This window comes from Melanotaenia boesemani, chromosome 13, assembly GCF_017639745.1.
Source record: "Melanotaenia boesemani isolate fMelBoe1 chromosome 13, fMelBoe1.pri, whole genome shotgun sequence".
NCBI lineage: Eukaryota > Metazoa > Chordata > Actinopteri > Atheriniformes > Melanotaeniidae > Melanotaenia > Melanotaenia boesemani.
In genome coordinates this window covers 33,402,855-33,422,724 of record NC_055694.1, presented here as the reverse complement: position 1 = coordinate 33,422,724, position 19,870 = coordinate 33,402,855, and the positions used below count along the sequence as shown (strand labels likewise).

At 44.9% G+C, this 19,870-nt stretch overlaps 1 protein-coding gene across 11 annotated transcripts in view; it reads right to left on the bottom strand.

Annotated features, from left to right (window-relative positions):
- The window catches only part of plch2a (phospholipase C, eta 2a), a 236,502-nt gene that overhangs the window by 63,772 nt on the left and 152,860 nt on the right, over nucleotides 1-19,870 (bottom strand). For 3 of the 11 annotated variants that reach the window (XM_042003056.1, XM_042003057.1, XM_042003058.1), the window contains exon 1: nucleotides 18,480-18,789. The exons of 4 other annotated variants lie outside the window; for them this stretch is intronic. In XM_042003056.1, coding sequence (XP_041858990.1) covers nucleotides 18,480-18,672 — 193 coding nt within the window. In that variant the 5' untranslated portion in view covers nucleotides 18,673-18,789. Of the gene's footprint in view, nucleotides 1-18,479; nucleotides 18,794-19,870 lie in introns of those variants that run through there. 4 more of the 11 variants (XM_042003064.1, XM_042003065.1, XM_042003055.1 and 1 more) reach the window with 2 other exon arrangements.

The window sequence follows — 19,870 nt, the reverse complement described above, 5'->3', positions numbered from 1 at the left end:
CACTTCTAAGGCGTGAATATGATAACATACCATTTTTTCTAAAGCACTATAAAAACAACAGCTGATAAAAACAAACATAAAAACAGAACAAGAATTAAAATGCAAAAAAAGAATAAAATAGCTGTAAATGACCACATAGGAGCTATACAATTAACCTAAATAAATGTAATTGATCATTAGCCTATATTTTTGGCCTTCATTACTGCATTTTTCTGCTCCTGTAAGTAGAAATTCGGGTGTTTTTATAGCGTTGCGGCTACATGTGTTTAGCGTGAACAAGCCACAACTGGCTGTTTCACTCCATCGTAGCCTAGCTCAGGGATGGAGTCGGTCCTTAAGCGCTGCAGTCCTGCAGGTTTTGACTCATTCCTGCTGCAGCACACCTGAATCAGATCAGTAAGAGAGACATTTCATTTGAATCGGGTGTGTTGGTGCAGGGAAACATTTTAAAACCTGCATGGCTGTGGCTCTCAGGGAAGGAAGCTGCCTATCCCTGACGTAGATTCTTCATAGGAGCCGTCGGCTGAGGAAGCGACCGGCTGCCATCTGCCCTCGCTTTGACCTGTTCTTCTTCAAGACTCTGAGGCCGGCAGGAAAGACCACAGCTGAGCTGTCCCATCCCATCCTCAAACTTTTCATCTCTCCCCCCACTGGCAGGATGCTGTGGTCCATCAGGACCAAAAGCTCAGCTTCATGACACTAGCAATCCAGAGGTGAACCTGATCTTTCCGAGCTAGTGATCCTGCCTTACAGGAAGCCATGTTTGGTCTCAGCCTGAGAAAACGACCTGGTAACGGGTCAAGCTATGTCACGTTCAAATACAATCTTAAGAATCTTAAAAATGGAAGTTGTGCAGACAGAAGTGAGGTCATACATGTCTGTGGTTGCGTGTGAACTAATGCAGAGAGTGAGCAGGTGTTTTTAAAGCTGCTGAAGCAGATGGTACGTCTCTGATGGAAAAGACTGCATGGCCTTTTTATCTCCTGTGGACTCACACAGAAAGGACAACCAGCCTTTGTGGAAGGATCAATACTGCAGCCACCACAGCGCTCACAGCGCAGCTCTTCATTATTCCTATTGATTCCACATGAAGGCGTGATAACACACACAAAACACCAGGACCTAAAACAGAATAAAAATCTGAAAAGTGACATCAAAGTAGTCTTTTTGATCAATGAAATCAGAAAATACAGACGATCCTGAAGTTATATGAACAAATAATAGAGCTGTAATGTCTCTGCTGAGGGAGTTTAACATTTCACCGATTTTTAAAACCTGTTTTCATATTCTGTCTGAGAACTTTACAGCTAAATTAAAATCATTCCTCATCAGTGTGTTGACAGAAACCTCTGATGGTGAAAAGCATTTATTTTCTAATGCAACAGATTACAAAAAAGAAAAAAAAAACTAATTTTTACTGAATATGAAGGACAGGTGAAGTCAGTAATGGTGCAACTCATGCTTCCATAAAAAATACTGTTACCACAACCATGTTGCATTATTCCTGCTCGAGTCCACAAGAAAATCATTAAAGGTTCTTTGGTCAATGATCACTGCTGGACCAAAGCTGGACCAAAGCAAAAATCCGTGTTATGGAAGCCACTGAGCAAACAGGAAAGAAACCATCATGCAGTGGTTCAATTCTCCATCATTAGGACAAAATCTTGATGACAAACTGAAGCAAGACGGACATGAATGTGACAGCGCGTGAGCTTTCTGAGGTAATGAATGTGTGCTGTAATCGAAACTAAAGTCGGTTTATACTGAAGCATCACTAGGAAAAGAAAAAATAAATAAAATAACCATCCACAGATGCCAACAGCAGCCTCTGATACACGTGGATTTTGATCTGTAGAACAAAATTTCCACACCATCATCCAGCCCTGCATCCAGTCAGCATCCTCCTGGTAATAATCTTCTAGAAAATCTAAAGATATCTCTTGAAGGTTTTTCATTACTTTGTCGTCACTTCTTTTAGTGACTTTTCTGGGAAAGAAGGAAGAAAAGGAAACAAGTGATCTTTAACTATAAAACTACAGCTTTAACTATTTTTATGGAAGCATGAGTTGTGTAGCTGTGGTCTTCCTGCAGTGCCTGAAGCCCAGTGGCTGTAACAGATCTAAGGATCTGCACTTCAGATGAAGAGGGGCAGTAATCCATGAAATGAGCTGCTGCCACAGCTTAGCTGGAGTGAGAGCATCCCGACTCTGCAGCCTCTCAGGTCATAAAGGCCCACTGCTTAAAACTATCTCCAACACCAATATAGGAGGCTCGTTCCTTCTCAGCTGAGCACTTTCTAGCAAAGTATCCTGCCGGCGTTACACCTGTCCACAACCAGATCTCATCCTGGAGGCAGAGATGCTCACTGTTAGTCAGATAAACTCAGACATTCAATTAAAATACTAGAATATGAATATGCATTACACCAATAAGCCTTGCTCTGGCTGCTTGCTATTTATCCTCAATAGATTTTAAAAATTAGCTGCAAACTGCAATCAAGTCTAATTATCACACAGGGAGTTACTTAGGCACAACACTCGCAGATAACATGACAGCTGCACCCCCAACACACAAACAGCTGAAAAGACAAGAAGCACAGGGCTGAGGTCACGGCAACCAGGGCCTCAACGCAGGGCTGAGGCCACGGCAACCAGGGCCTCGACGCAGCAGGGCTGAGGCCACCGCAACCAGGGCCTCGACGCAGGGCTGAGGCCACCGCAACCAGGGCCTCGACGCAGGGCTGAGGCCACCGCAACCAGGGCCTCGACGCAGCAGGGCTGAGGCCACCGCAACCAGGGCCTCGACGCAGGGCTGAGGCCACCGCAACCAGGGCCTCGACGCAGGGCTGAGGCCACGGCAACCAGGGCCTCGACGCAGCAGGGCTGAGGCCACCGCAACCAGGGCCTCGACGCAGGGCTGAGGCCACCGCAACCAGGGCCTCGACGCAGGGCTGAGGCCACCGCAACCAGGGCCTCGACGCAGGGCTGAGGCCACCGCAACCAGGGCCTCGACGCAGGGCTGAGGCCACCGCAACCAGGGCCTCGACGCAGGGCTGAGGCCACCGCAACCAGGGCCTGGGGCAAGATTCTTTTTAAAGAATGTATTCCCAGAGGTGGTGATGCATCAAAAAGGAGAAGATAAAGGAACAAGGAGGAAAACTGGTTCATCTATTGGTTAATGCAGGAAAACTTCTGCTTCAACCACCTCAGTAAAACATGGAGCTGCATCAGATCATAGTGGTCTTGGACTGATCTTATGTAAACTTTTACCGCGTTTGTCCTCTTCTCTCCCCAAGATGTTTCTCGCCGCTAATGTCATTACGTGTGTATGTTTGGGTTGCTTTTACCCACAATGCCCTGTGTTACATCCTTGGTACCGTGGTTTACTTGAAGCAAACAGAGACCAACAGTTGTAGGCAGACCAGAGTTTGTGTCTTTGAACTGCATCAGAGTTTGTTTGCAGTTTCACACCTCTGCAAATGAACCGAACTTTTCAAAAAAACAACCTGGGACTGGAATCAGAAATCAGCCGCTCTGAAGGCACCTAAAACCGGCAGGACAGTAGCTCTGGAGGGCCAGCAGTAAAGAGCCCTGCTCTACACCAACAGATTTCATTAGTTTGGGTTGAAAGAAATAAAACCATATTTTTCCCTAGCGGACTTTGTTGTACATGTGCAACTTTCAGCAAAGATAAAAAAAAAAAGACGATGTCTCACTCTGTATTTTTTCCCTTCTTTGCGCATGTGCATTGTGCATCTCTCAGCAGAGATAGGATTAGAAGATGTCTCACTCTGTACTTTTTATTTGTTTGTTTTTTTTTTGCCGACAATAGTCGACGGCTAAATTCGTTATCGACTATTTTTATTGTCAACTATTAATTGTCGAATATTAATCATTGCAGCCCTGTTTGAGAAGTCACTAATTTACCTGGGTGGACAACCCGAATCTCATCATGGTGTGGGACATCCTGCAACCTTGAGGGAAATTATTATGGGAATTATATCCCTGATACTGGAATCCTGAACCTTTTTCCTTCCTTCTCTCACCACTGAATATTAACCTGCACTGGAGAAGTGCTACATTTGTATTTAAAAAAAAAAGTATAAATGAAATATTAATTTAACTCTGTAGCTCGTACACTAGTTGAATCACCTAAACATTAATAAGTTGTTTTTCTTCAGGTTCCGAATGAAGGCAAACCTGAAAGTAAGCAGCTTCATGAAAATGTGCATTTATCTGGTAATATCTGCTTACTAAGAAAACTGGTGCAATAGGATGCATCCGTGGCAAAAATGTTGGGCTGTTCATTGGTCTTGAATCAACATGGAGCATTTTTAGCCCATCCTTAAATCAGGGCAGCATCCACTTTAGTTCAGAGAAATAAATTCAGGTTTGACTAAATGTTAACGTCTACCCTATCTGAGCCTTCTTGCACCATGTCCCACTTCCTTTGAAGAAACTACTGTTGTTTAAGGCTTTGAATGGTGTTGGAGGACGTAATGTGGGCGTTAATCATTAATCAGATTATGCTGTGTTACATGTAAACAGGAACATGGATAGAATATCCTACTGTTACTCATCTTTAATGGGAATCGTGACACATTTTGAAGAAGGCTACCAGTCAGAGGATTGCTGCAGCTCCACTGACTCAAACTCTTCTTTGTGGTTTCCTTTAACTTATTTCCTCGCAGATGAAAAAGCAGAAGGAGGTCACGCTCTGCTCAAGCTCGTCTACCAGGCGGCTAAAAGGACAACGTGTCCACTCATGTGATACAGCTTGCTGAGCCTCTGAAGCCCCCCATGGGATCTAAGCTTAATCTGTGAAATATCTTCCCACTGTACTTCACAAAGGTCTGCTCACTGAGAACAAGCAAGCTTCATGGACTTAACCCAAGGGTGATACAAAGCCTTTAAATTCAAACATACAGAATAAAACACACAGACCAACGGTCATTTAGCCCCAGGTGGTGGAGGAAATGCATTGGACCCCCGTCTGCTCCATCTGTGTAGGGTTAAGTCACTGAGCCTGGACTGAAAAAGGTGCTGATCTCCATTAAGCATCAGTCAAGTGTTTGGCCGCACAAAGCAACACTGCTGTCTGTCAGCATCCGGCTATGTGAACTTAACCTTTACTGGAAGTGACAGCGTCACAGGGGCATGGTGCTGTTGCTCACTGTGCACGCCATATGGTGGCTGGTCAACTGACCCATACAGCAGGAGCACGGACGCAACAATAATGAATACAAGGTGCTTCAAAGAGAAAAAATAACTCTAGAAAATATTCATTATTAGATAAATCAACTTCAACTGGGAATGAATGAGGAGAAAAGGACAAAAGGGAAAAAGCTCCATCATAAAGGCACACCCAGGACGGATTGTTGCAGAGCAAAAAAAGAAAAGAGGGGATTAACCGTAAGTTTGATAGCGCTAAAGAAAAAAAAAAAACAAAACTACAGATGTTACACACTGTTCATCAAAGCAGCGAGACGCTGCGGCAGAACACACATGTACAACAGTTTGTAGAGGCAGAGAGACAAAAGTGGAGCACAAGATGCACTGAAAGCCTGTACAGTCTCCGGTGGGGCTCTGGGCTGGTTGCCATAGTTACAACATCAGATTTAAAGAGTGTGTGTGGATAGGGAGAAGTGCTGGGTGTTAAAATGGATGAAAACAGGCACTGGACCTGACTGTGGGCTTCATTAATAAGATAAACTAACAATTCCCAAATATTTGAGTCATTTGGGAAATATGCACCAAGTTACAACTGGTTTGTTTCATAAAGATGTCGATTAATTGTAAAACTGTGAAATCCTTTGCATACATGTTCCCTGCAGGATCAAATCTTCTTTTAGTTTATTTAAAAACTATGATAAGTTGGAGAGTTTAGAGGAATATTAGAATTAGACTTACTACAAATGTTTGCACTGCGAGGAGTCTGCAGGGAAGATCTGGAGCATCTGTGATAAACTCAAGATGTTGAAATCATACCAAAGAATATTAGTGATATGGAAATGGTTTCATTTAGAGCCTGATAGTTACATCAGCTAAATTTACACAAACCACCTCGTCGTGGGATTGGGAGGATGGCTATTAAAGATCTTTCTTTAGTAAATAAAGGCTACTGCTCTCAACAGGGATCCTTGTGACCAAACAAAGAATCGGTGCACTGCAGAGACACACAGCAGAGCCTGATCACACAAAAAGAAGAAAACTCATTTTATGTCTAATTTTACTAAAAGGGCTGGGGGATCATATGATTGTGTCTAATGATTGCAATTCATTTCTGGTTGATCATGGTGATCAGCTGTGAGCCTATCTGACGTTTTCCTGCTCCACTTTCATAAGTTGCTGGAGAAGTTAAAGCTGAGCAAGCAGAAGGACCAAACGTGGAGCTGAGGGCAGCAAAATAGATGCCAGACATGTTTTAGAGTTATCCACCGAAGAGGAGGTCACAACATTGGCTGAGTGGTAGTGGTTTGGATATCTCCAGAGCTACTGCTGTACGCAGCTACTTCTGTACGCAGCTACTTCTGTAGCAGCTACTGGTGTACGCAGCTACTTCTGTACGCAGCTACTTCTGTAGCAGCTACTGGTGTACGCAGCTACTGCTGTACGCAGCTACTTCTGTAGCAGCTACTTCTGTACGCAGCTACTTCTGTAGCAGCTACTGGTGTACGCAGCTACTGGTGTACGCAGCTACTGCTGTACGCAGCTACTTCTGTACGCAGCTACTTCTGTACGCAGCTACTTCTGTAGCAGCTACTACTGTACGCAGCTACTTCTGTACGCAGCTACTTCTGTACGCAGCTACTTCTGTAGCAGCTACTTCTGTAGCAGCTACTACTGTACGCAGCTACTACTGTACGCAGCTACTTCTGCACGCAGCTACTTCTGCACGCAGCTACTACTGTACGCAGCTACTACTGTACGCAGCTACTTCTGCAGCAGCTACTTCTGTACGCAGCTACTTCTGCAGCAGCTACTTCTGTACGCAGCTACTTCTGTACGCAGCTACTACTGTACGCAGCTACTACTGTACGCAGCTACTTCTGTACGCAGCTACTTCTGTACGCAGCTACTTCTGTACGCAGCTACTTCTGTAGCAGCTACTGGTGTACGCAGCTACTACTGTACGCAGCTACTTCTGTACGCAGCTACTTCTGCACGCAGCTACTTCTGCACGCAGCTACTTCTGTACGCAGCTACTTCTGTAGCAGCTACTTCTGTACGCAGCTACTACTGTACGCAGCTACTTCTGTACGCAGCTACTACTGTACGCAGCTACTTCTGCACGCAGCTACTTCTGTACGCAGCTACTTCTGCAGCAGCTACTGGTGTACCCAGCTACTTCTGTAGCAGCTACTTCTGTACGCAGCTACTACTGTACGCAGCTACTTCTGTACGCAGCTACTACTGTACGCAGCTACTTCTGCACGCAGCTACTTCTGTACGCAGCTACTTCTGCAGCAGCTACTGGTGTACCCAGCTACTTCTGTAGCAGCTACTTCTGTACGCAGCTACTACTGTACGCAGCTACTTCTGTACGCAGCTACTACTGCACGCAGCTACTTCTGCACGCAGCTACTTCTGTACGCAGCTACTTCTGCAGCAGCTACTGGTGTACCCAGCTACTTCTGTAGCAGCTACTTCTGTACGCAGCTACTACTGTACGCAGCTACTTCTGTACGCAGCTACTTCTGCAGCAGCTACTTCTGCAGCAGCTACTACTGTACGCAGCTACTACTGTACGCAGCTACTACTGTACGCAGCTACTTCTGTACGCAGCTACTTCTGTACGCAGCTACTTCTGCAGCAGCTACTGGTGTATGCAGCTACTTCTGTAGCAGAGGTGTACGCAGCTACTTCTGCAGCAGCTACTGGTGTACGCAGCTTCTTCTGTACGCAGCTACTTCTGCAGCAGCTACTTATGCAGAAGCTACTGGTGTACGCAGCTACTTCTGCAGCAGCTACTGGTGTACGCAGCTACTTCTGTAGCAGCTACTTCTGCAGCAGCTACTGGTGTACGCAGCTTCTTCTGTACGCAGCTACTTCTGCAGCAGCTACTGGTGTACGCAGCTTCTTTTGTACGCAGCTACTTCTGTCGCAGCTACTTCTGTAGCAGCTACTGGTGTACGCAGCTACTTCTGTAGCAGCTACTGGTGTACGCAGCTACTTCTGCAGCAGCTACTGGTGTACGCAGCTACTTCTGCAGCAGCTACTTCTGCAGCAGCTACTGGTGTACGCAACTACTTCTGTAGCAGCTACTGGTGTACGCAGCTACTTCTGCAGCAGCTACTGGTGTACGCAGCTACTTCTGCAGCAGCTACTGGTGTACGCAGCTTCTTTTGTACGCAGCTACTTCTGTCGCAGCTACTTCTGTAGCAGCTACTGGTGTACGCAGCTACTTCTGTAGCAGCTACTGGTGTACGCAGCTACTTCTGCAGCAGCTACTGGTGTACGCAGCTACTTCTGCAGCAGCTACTTCTGCAGCAGCTACTGGTGTACGCAACTACTTCTGTAGCAGCTACTGGTGTACGCAGCTACTTCTGCAGCAGCTACTGGTGTACGCAGCTACTTCTGCAGCAGCTACTGGTGTACGCAGCTACTTCTGTAGCAGCTACTGGTGTACGCAGCTACTTCTGTAGCAGCTACTGGTGTACGCAGCTACTTCTGCAGCAGCTACTGGTGTACGCAGCTACTGGTGTACGCAGCTACTTCTGCAGCAGCTACTTCTGTCACAGCTTCTTCTGTACGCAGTAGTAGCAGAAAAGTAGAAGTTGAAAAATCTTGCATAGGGATGGAAAGTTAATACTGGTGCTATTTTAAACATACAAATTTGGCATTATCTCAGAGAAGCTGATTTTGGGCGTGTAGGTGCCTTGTCACAGTGGTGAACCGAATCCACAAAAAACACTTTATCACCACTTATGGAGATTCTGTCTTATTTAATTTGCTTTTATTTGCATTGTATGTTAGTAGAACATTTAGGTAATCTCAAGTTCCTTTAGTTTTCAGTGCAGAAACTGGTAATATAAAAAAAAATTGATAAAAATCGAGGTCATATAAAACAATATATCATGATAATTTCTTTTGCCCTATCGCCCAGCCCTGTCCTTGAAAAACTCAATTGACTCGATTACAAAAAATCATTAATTCAAATAATTTTCTGCAATGTTTAATTTTTTTTTTTTTTTTTAATGATTTCTAATATCTACAATAATTACCATCACACAATGTGTTGCCCAACATCTGCAGCAGATCCACATATAATCGTTTGCTGCAGCCCCAATCTTCCCGAGCAGTTATTATTGTTAACCTGTTAACTCTGAGTCAAGAGTCTGGGTTTAGCAGCCAATGGATCAATATGGCTTCCTTTTTTTTACTTTATGGACATTTGTGAAAACAAAAACGTGACTTCTTACTAAAACAGATCATCCTCATTTTAAACTTATTTTCTCCGTTTCATGGTAATTTATTCAAGTGTCTTTTTGCCACTCAGTGTGTGTAACACCTGATGCATTTCCTCCATCAGTCCATTGTCTATACTTGCTTATTCCAGTGCTGGTTTCAGGGGCTGCAGGCTATCCCAGCGGCTGTTAACCCCGGACAGGTTGCCAGTCCGTTGCAAGGCCAACACAGAGAGACAAACAACCCCTCGCTCTCAGGGAGAATTCTCAAACACCAGTCAGCCTAACAACCATGTTTCCGGACTGTGGGGGGAAGCTGGAGTACCCAGAGAGAGCATGCACAAAAAGTCCAGATCAATACATTATACTGTGGTGTGGAAAACGATGGCACAGATTCTGCCAAAGTTTTGATTCAGTTGGATTGAAGATCCAAATGAGACCATATCAAATGCTGATGAGTCCCTGCCGTTCGCAGTAAACCCCAGATCAGCACAATACTGCATCAGTTTGATCATTTCTTTTTATTTGGATCAATGCCATTAAATTTATGATGCAGTGATGTAGATTAAAGATATTTACATGGTTTGAGGTGTGTGGGAAAGCTGAACCCCCTACAATTCCTCTCCTGAGACCCTCAGGAAAACTAAAAATTACCCACTTTCAGGTTCTATTTTTTTCCATAAAGGTTCCTAATATCTAAATAAAAAAATTGAATTTATTTGTCAGTGTTGTGTTTAATACAATAAATTTTCCAAATGACACACATGATCCGTGCGTTTCTTCAGCAGCATCGTTTGTTGTTTGCTGAGCGGCAACCGCTTCATATGCTGCTTTTTGTGGGAGTTAAAAGAACTTTCCATCCCTATACGAGATGTTTCAGATTATAATGATAATGCTTTGTGCAGTAACCCCGTAACCAGCCTCCCAAACCAACAGTTTGCTCTGAAATGTTGGGCCTGGACGGGATGTGCAGGGGTAAAGTTGAGTCGCCCTCCTGAGTGGACCAACATCAACCCTGTAACGTTGCTGCTGGAGGGGCTGCTGGGGCTTGTTAGAGGTTAAATTAGAAAGCTAACAGGTGGTGGCACAGGTAACGCTTTTCCATCCAAACACAGCTGAGGCCAACTAGGTGTGTGTGTGTGTGTGTCACCTGACAGACGTGGCAACATAACCAGAGTGTCTGCTGACCTACTGCCACCGTCACAATGTGTGCCAAGCCAATAGCATCCCTCCTCCATCAGGGCACCAAGTTAAGCCGGGGGGGGGGATTGTCTCAGGCCATATGTTACAGCCCCACACACACACACACACACACACACACACACACACACACACACACACACACACACACACACACACAGGTGATTCCACGCTACAGATGGCCCATCTGGTGGCACCGACGAGGCAAACATAAGGAAGATTTACACGGCTGGGGTGTAAAATTTAAACAGACTGATTAAAAAGTTGAGAAATGGAATCAACCTGTGACAGCTGGACGAGAACAGCCACAGCTTCCACATCTACCCAGAAGACCGTCTGAGTTCAACTCGCTCTTAACGTAAAGAAACTGATGCAGATCTAAGCTGAAGTTAAAGATTTCACTCCAGTGTAACTAAGCCCTTTAGAACACACAGAAGTCGAGATCTGGCATCAAACACAAAGACGGGTAAAAACTCACCTTTCTGTCATCACTTACCCACGTTCTGACTTTCCCTCTAACACGTACACAAACTGGATCAGTTCATTCTTTCATCTACTGATAGCATTGTTGTGTGTTTGATCGTTGACTTTTTATTAACAGGCCAGAAGGTGTAAATATGAAGTCCTGATTCATCTTCATCCACTGGCATGAACACAGCTGGGCTAAAGACGCTAAAGCTAAAGGAGTTTTCCTTCATTTGTTTGGCTTATAAACAGAAATTAGAATCGTTTAATGAGCTCATCCTCGTCTTGTACTGTGGATATGACACCAGCTGTGGAAAGAAAGGCTACAGACAGGTAACTCCTTTTTTTCATCAAATATTCATAGAATACTAGACTAATATTAGTATAATTAGACTGCAACTCCTCCATCTTATGAATATCAACTAACAGAGTGAGGATTAAACAAAAAGAAAAAAAAAAACAGATATCTGGAGTGTTTGTGTCGAATCGTCATTTTAACAGACTAGACTGAAGTTTAATTTCCAGACCTACACAGAAACAAATAGTTGTTTCTGCATCTGGACCATTTCAACCTTTGTCTTCCTGTTTGATTCCCTCAAAACAACTTTTACTGCCTCTGCACTACCCAACAAACCGGACCCACCAGACTCTAAAAGCATCCTCACCCAGATGCATCTGGCCTTGCTTACCCATGTAGCCGAGCCGCCACTTGGAAAACGCCACAATGCTGCTTCCAATCCAGAAGAACTCCTCCACCACGCGGGACAGAGAGGACTGTGGCTGGCTTTCATATCGAGACCCCCCCTTATGTTTGTCCTTGTCCTCCAGGGAGAAAGCACCTCTAGCCAGAGGTCCCGGTTTGTCTCCGGTGGCCCCTGCAGAAGCCGATCGCATCAGAACCGAAGACACCGGGGCCAAGGGATGGAAGCTGCTTTTCTTTGATACGCTCATCGTGAGTTTTACTACCGCCACCTAAGGTACAAAGGAACTGACCACCCTGGAGGTTTGCTGAAGCACCGATGCAGCGACAGGGAAAAAAGTAAATGTTCCTGAGGAATCCTCCGTTTCCCACAACTTAAAAAAGAAGGAGTCTCGTCCCCAAGTTAAAGAATATTGAGAAAAGCCCTCAGAAAATAAATAAATAAATCCTCTTGGTCTACAAATGGCATCAACAGTTGGTCAATAACCCTGCAACGCTCCTGCCACAGCAAACCTGCTTACTGCATGCTGATCTCAAAATTCCTTCATCCCAAAAAGCAGCACGAGGCAGCCGCACGCTTTCAAAGCAACAATCTGTCTTCAGGCTGCGCCATCATTTCATCACAAACCTGCTGGCTTCTTCTCACAGAAAAAACACGTCTGCAGCGCTGAGAAGCAGGACAGACATGAAAGCCCAACAACACAAAGGTAACTGTGCAACATGTGTTGGGCAGGCAGAAATCCTAAATCCCTAGGAAGCAGTAATCCTGGTCTAGGAGATTTACTAAATGTGTTGAGTGATACGCACTGACCCACAGAAAATAGTGAGGAAGGCCGGTGGGACGTGACAGCTGACAAGCTGAAGCATCGTTTGTGCTTAAAGACCACTTAATAAAAACTGTTATGAGAGCTGAAGGCTTGGAGCAGGTGAGGCCACAGGTCATGTACACCAACAGGAGAAAGCTGCTGATACACCCGACAGAAACTGGATTATTCTCTCTGGTATCAGTGCTGCTAGTTTCACATGTTTTCATGAGGTAGATCAGCATGTAACAGCAGGGGAGCGTGCACGGCGCTACCCAGCCTGAGAGGCTGACAGAGCAGCAGGTTCGTAGGAAAATGCAAACAGGGACTGTTAGCCGTGTTACTGAAGCCCTGGTCCTGAAGGAGTCAAGCAGAAGATGACAGGAGGTAATTTTTCTGACTATTTGACTGATTTTCATGGTATCAGTGTGTGAACAGTTCCAGCAGTTTCACATCCAAGTGATCATTTTGGTATCCTGACAACACCTCTGATGTCCCCACTGCCCTCCACAGGAAGCAACTCTTTCATGAGTCACATTGAGCACACTCTTCCTCCCTGACTTCATCATCAGCAAAGACTCAAAACTCCACACCGTTCTCCCACATTATCGGCTCAAAAGCCTCCTCCTCTTCTAGGATGAAGTTTCTATCGGAGGGATGCAGCAGGCTGAGCACGTCAAGCGGTGTCACACGTGTCTCCATCCACACAAATACTGAATATGGAAGAGATCCAGTGGGCTGACAGCTCGAGCTGCTGGCTTTACAGTCAGACACAAGGAAAAGGTTTTCTTTAAACACACACATTAGATTCGTCTCTGCTCAGTCAGTTAACTGATCCTCAGGAAAACACAGAGAGCTTCACACAAACAGACAATACGTGCATGCATACGGGAGCTGGATGTTTCTGTACAACTCAGAAATCATACATGATCATAAGATTCAACACTGCTTATAATACTGTCAACGAAGAGAAGCCTTTTGGTGAATTTAACTTACAAATTGTCTGTGGACATCAAACCTACACGTGTCAAACGCTCTAGAGCACAAAGTTTTAAGTTATGAGTTTTTGATCAACAGTGAAGATACTGGAAATTTTGTTTTTGTGTTGTGATAAAAGAAAAACACTAGTTTACATGAATCTACCATTAGAGTCCTCTTTAGACCTGGAATTTAAAACATCTCTACTAAACTTTGGCTGTTCCTCAGCTGCAGGGCAATGCCAGCTCCAGGAACGAGCACGGGTCAGAAGCACGGAGGTTTAAAGTTGGAAAGTTATGTTGTGTTAAAACTCTGCTTCTGACTCCATTTATGTCACACTGACATTTATCAGGCACATTCCTGGAGTTTGTATTTTCCTGCAGCATCTTGAGCTTGAGAAAACTTTTCCATCCAGCCGGGGTTTAGGTTGGAAGGAAGAAGGATGCTGAATTAGTCTTCGTTAGGGCAAAAATCTGCCAGAGTTTAGTAGAGCTGCTTTAAAAACTGAAGGTGCACCAAAAGCTTGAGGGATTTCTCTGTCGTTGAACCTCTGCAAAATGTTTCTGCACTGTCACCAAGACCAACTACGCCAGGAGAGCCGTTCTCACATTCGATCCTTTCCACTCGGTCATATGAGGTGATTCTCCTCCATCCAGTAGATACACCTTATAAAATGCCACTTTCCTTTGATGCCTTAGATCTCTTTATTTGTGCACCTAAATAAAAATTACAGTGCAACAAATTAGTCCAGCCCAGCTGACTTAATACCTCCAAAATATAAAATACACTAACCCTGGGTGCTTGCTCCAGAAATAAAGTTTGGTTTATCTTATCTTTACTGGCATGCCACTGATAAGTAAGATTAGATTTAATTAAAAAAGCCACCGTCCATGAATGTCAAACTATTTTCACCAGTGAAGCAGGCATTTCCAAGTGAGACTGAAACACAAAATAATGTCATGATATCATTAGTGCTCACGCTCCTTTGGCTTCAACACCTTCAGCTGCATACAGAGCAGCTACAACAGATTTCTCTACAAGACGACACCTTTCAGGTGTGAGGGTCTCACCTTCCTGACAAGCTGCAGACGGCTGAATGTGACTGCACACAGATGCACTAACAAGCCCAAGTGATGGAGTGTCTCAGGGCGTCTGACAGATACTGAAAAGTCCACGTTTGGAAGCAAGTCAGCAGAAGTCAGAATACTGCACACATGCACGATCATAATCAGTCGATTTTCTGCTCCACAGAAGCTGCATGATCTCTGGAAAATGAAACCACAGTCTGAGATGGGAGCAGCTTCGTGGCTGCTGGTGCGGCGAATCTGCAGCATTACCTCAGAAAACGAGCACAACGCTGACTGACTGGCGGCTGGGCAGAGAAACACGTTTCACCTTTTCAGATTAGTGTTCGATGTAAGGCAAGAAACCCCATTCCTGAATAAAAGGTCGGTTCAGGTTAAAAAGAAAAAACGACTGTATAAAGCAATGTGACCAGCTGCATCCTCATCATCATCATCAGGTGGGCAGCAGAAACTTTTTTATTAGACCTCATTAAGGAAGCTGGTTCCTGCCAATAACAGACATCAAGAGGATGTCACACGTCCATGATAACAAACTCACTTCTGGGGGTACATCGTGTCATCTATCATTAGAAATGATCCGGCTGTAGACCCGGCACTCCAGCCCCGAGGCCACTGGGACGACCAAGTAACGATCATTTCTGCACACATTAAAGACACCACGTTCCAGGAGATCAATTCTACAATTAATTCATTCATTTAAAATAACGTTCCATCTGGATATTTTATAACCGCTGGTTTAATTACATCATTGATAGAAACGTATGGTTTTATTAGAAAGCTGCAGATGTGCACATGGTTCTGCATTACAGAGCTGCACCTCCACGTGCACGAGCAAAACCAATGCAACATCCTGACAACAGGAGCGACTGCTTTGCTTAAAGGATTCAGCAGTTACCAAGAGATGAGGAAGGATGTGGAACACGTTGCAAACCAGGGCTGCACGAGAAACACCTTGATTCACACACACATGCAATCTCATTCTAGTTCACTTGCATATTTCCCTGCATCTCTGCTCCCATCTCTTTTCCTCGTGGACTGCATTACGCAGTCGCAGTAGCAACATGTACAAAGACGTAGACTCAGTAGCTGGTTCACTCACCTGCTCATCGGCCAGCAAGCCTCAGTGACAACGGCGAGGATGCAGCTAGATGCAGAAAAGAGGAGCACGCTCCTCAGTGTCAGATTACTTCAACTTTAAAGGTGACAGCGATGCACCATGTCTCATTATCTTCTGCAACACCACAAAGTAACAAACAATCTCTACAGCCACCGGAAACATCATCATAACACAGGACAGGACAGCTGAAACCACGCTGGATGCATCAGATGGAAGAACATAACAAATGCCGTCACACATGACATGAGTAAAGACATGGCACCAATCAATAAAAACGAGGAATTTAAAAGGTAATGGTAAACTATATTTATACTTTCAGGCCCGCCTTAGTTGTGCTGGGGTGAAAGCATTTTGCCTTCAGAACGGCTTTAATTCTTGGTGTCAGATTCAACAAGGTGTTGGAAACATTCCTCAGAGATTTGGCTTCATATCGACACGATAACATCAAAGTTATCTGACTTCCTGTTGTCTTTCTATCTTCTCCAACCAGTCTGCCCGTTCTCCTCTGACCTCTGACATCAACCAGACATCCTGGTCCAGACAACTGCTGCTCGCTGGATATTTTCTCTTCTTCAGACCATTCTCTGGAAACCCTAGAGATGGTTGTGGGTGAAAATCCCTGTAAATACTCAGGCCAACAACCACATTCAAAGCCACTTAAATCCCCGTTCTTCCTCATTCTGATGCTCAGTATTAACTCCAGTAAGTCGTCTCCACCATGTCTACGTGACGTTGACTCAGAGAAAAGTTGAAATTCTCATTTTGTATGTAACATGTGGAATCAGACCAGTCTTACATGCTGTCTGATGCCGTCACATGCCCGTCATACTTGCACTTGCTGTACATTTACGTTTAAGGAGAAACTACAGCTGTAGCTGGACCTGGTTAGTCAGACCTTTGTCCCAGCACACATGCACATTAGGGAAGCTGTCTGACACCTCAACGTTTTTCAAGCCCTACAGTGGCTTTGTTGTTTCACTGTTTTCCCTGAAAGATGAAAAACATGGAGCTTTGGATTAAATCTAAAGACTCATTTGTGTCTAGCTGTGCATTGACATGTAGGAGTTATTCTACCTGAAGCTGGATTACCTGAAGTTGTTGTATCAGACTTGCTCTCTTGCTTTCACTCAGACTGTCAGAGCAGGTCTCACTTCTCTGCTTCTTCTTTGGTTCCTGCATCAGCGGCATGTTGAAGCGTTTTCTGGTCATTCTGAGTGAAACTGTATCATCCAAACAACCTGATTTGCCTAATTCCACAACACCAAGCACTTAATGACAGCAGAGTACATAACGCATGCTCTGCTGATGGGGGTTCTGTGTGCAGGTCGAGCGATGCCAGCAGAGAATTTAACCGGACCACCCACACACACGCGCACACACACACACACACACACACACACACAGCCCATTTACATGACACTAAAAAAAGGGAATTTAGCCGATACATGCATATATGGTGTATATATGCTCCATAAACTACTGTGTTTACATCTTTTAGTAAAAGCAATAAAATGTACGCTGTTCTTATTCCTCCATTTTGTTTCTTCTGTGAAAAAACGGCTAAACGTGCGACTGTGAAGATTTTTCAAGATTATGAGTGAATTAAAGGTTCCTTAAAGCAAAAAAAGGAGAAGTTTTGAAAGATTTTTATAAATCCAGTAATATCTGATGTAAAAAACTTCATTTTAATGGACAAAACTTTGCCTACAGTGAATACATGGGGAGACATTGTCCCTTTCTTAAATGTTCTCATTTTACCACATGCCGTTAGTGCCCACCAGTCTGCCCCATTTTTTATTTAAGGGATTGAAAATTAAAAAAGAACACATATGATAAAGGCCATTTGTGGTCTTTAATGCTCGACGCTGCTGGCAAGTTATAATATGAAGTTAGACAGCTATTTATTAAAGTGCATTTCCTCCACATCATTGCAATCTCATTAATGCTGAGTGAAGCTTTCATTCCTATTTAGAGCATCTTTGCTCTCAGAATTTGAGGCATCTTTTTAACAGCTCAGACATGGTTTGCCAGCCAAGGAAAAATTGCTTTAAGCACGTGCTTGCCTACACCATAGGCAGCAGTATCACAGTGTCATATAAAAAGAGATCACCTGCAGTATCTGCCTGGAAAAGCTGCAGCTTATTCCCTCCTGAACATCTCGCACCCTTAACCTTTCTCCCAGATCACCAGCCCGTTTCCGAGGCTTAAAGCACTTTTAATTTTGGATGTTGTCCCCTGAAAAACGTTTAAATCCTGCTTTAAGCTACCTTTCTTCCCACAGAGTTGTCTATAATTACACAGAGTGCTGCCTGGCCTGCAATTACAAGCAGTAATCCAGGGCGCGTGGGCTCCATGTCGGCGTGCAAACCGGGGCAGAAAGAGATGGAGGGGGCTCAGCCTCCGCCCCGACACGCTCATTACTCCAATTTACTTGACTTGTCACCACATCCGTTACCGTTAACGGAGGCGGTGACTGTTCAATATAAAAACAAAGTGCGTGAAGAAGCTCCGCGAGGAACACTGTCCGGAACGTGTTCAATGACTCGCTTATGTTTCATGGGTCATTTAGGGGCCAAATGATCTGACAGCCAATATGGATCTGAAACTGTGACGCAGAAAAGCCTGAAATCTGTCTGCCAGCACCGACTTTCTTAAAGTTGTTTGGAATGGCGTCATTTCAAGAACCAAAAGGGAAAAGGAGGAAAGTCGTCACCGTTTTACTCACCGTGGCCTCTGGGCTGGGCTTTATTCGCGTATTTGCCATGTAGATATTTAAAAAAGCCGTTTTCAAACAGTAAATTGGCTTTACTGAACTTCCGCTTGGGCACCTTAGACCAGGTGCAATAAATATTAATTTTCGACGAATTCTCATTGATATCCCAAAGATGTGCAAAGTGAAAACTCGTCATTTCTGGCATTATAATAAACTCTAAACTACTTTTTAACCGTTGTTACAGAGTGGTTAGCTCGTAAACGCCCCACGATGGACGCAACAAGTAAAAACATTTTGCTCATTAGACACGCGCGCAGGTACCTGTGTCGCTTATGGCAAGCCAAAAGGGCCAAAAGTCGCCACTCTATTGGCGCGTTTGTAATAAAACGACGGGGGGAAAAAAACCCCGTTTAATGTGGCAAAGCTTCGGTAAACGCCAAAAATTACGACGTTCTTGGTGGTCATTAAACCATTTGTTGTATTATAATTATCCCAGCCCTTTTTTGTAAAGCCAGTAAAAGTGATCATCCAACCAGTACAGAAAGAGAGCAGACCCTCCAGTTCAACACTGATCTCTGCTAAAGAAAGAAAGAAAGAAAGAAAGAAAGAAAGAAAGAAAGAAAGAAAAAAAAAAGAAAACTAGTCTTTGTTATTGTCTGAAACCACACTGAGTGTCTCGGGGTGTGCGGCTGGGCGCTGGGGTGTGGGGCTGGCCTCTGGTGGTGGCCGTCTGGGCGGGCCGGGTCCCCCTGGGTGGCGTGCTGGCCCTCGGCCTGTGGGGGGGGGGGGTGTCCCTGCGCTCCTGGGCCCGGGCCCTCTGCCCCGTCTGTCCCGGGCGGCCGGTGCCTGGGGGGGTCGGGGACTGCTGGCCTCGGCCCGCCGGGGCCGGTGCCCTGGGTCCGCGGGGCGGCTCCTGCTGGGGTCTCCTGCTGCTGCCTTCCTGGGCGGGCGAGTGGTCGTCTCTGTGGACCGGTCGGGATCTGTTGCCTGCGGGGGGGCTGGTGGCCTGGGTCTCGGGACCGCTGGCCTGACTCTGGCCTCTGTTCAAGTGAGGTGGCATCTGCATGATCACTCTGCATGGTCACTCCTTCCTGAACGTCTCCACACAGTCTTTGCGTCGCCGTGTGGTCGAGTTCTCCAACACATCCACACAGGTTTCTCTGCGCGTGTTCTTGAATACAGCAGTTTCACTTATATCTATTATCATATTTTGTTTCTTTTTTTAATTATTTCTGTTCTTATTATTGTTATTACTCTTACTCTTATTATTATTATTGTTACTATTATCAACTAGTTGTGTAATGACCTACTGGCTAGGATGATCGTAGCTATATATGTTGTAAGTAGTATGGATTACATGGTCTTCTGTATGATGTTTCAAGTCCCCACCCGCACTCCCCACA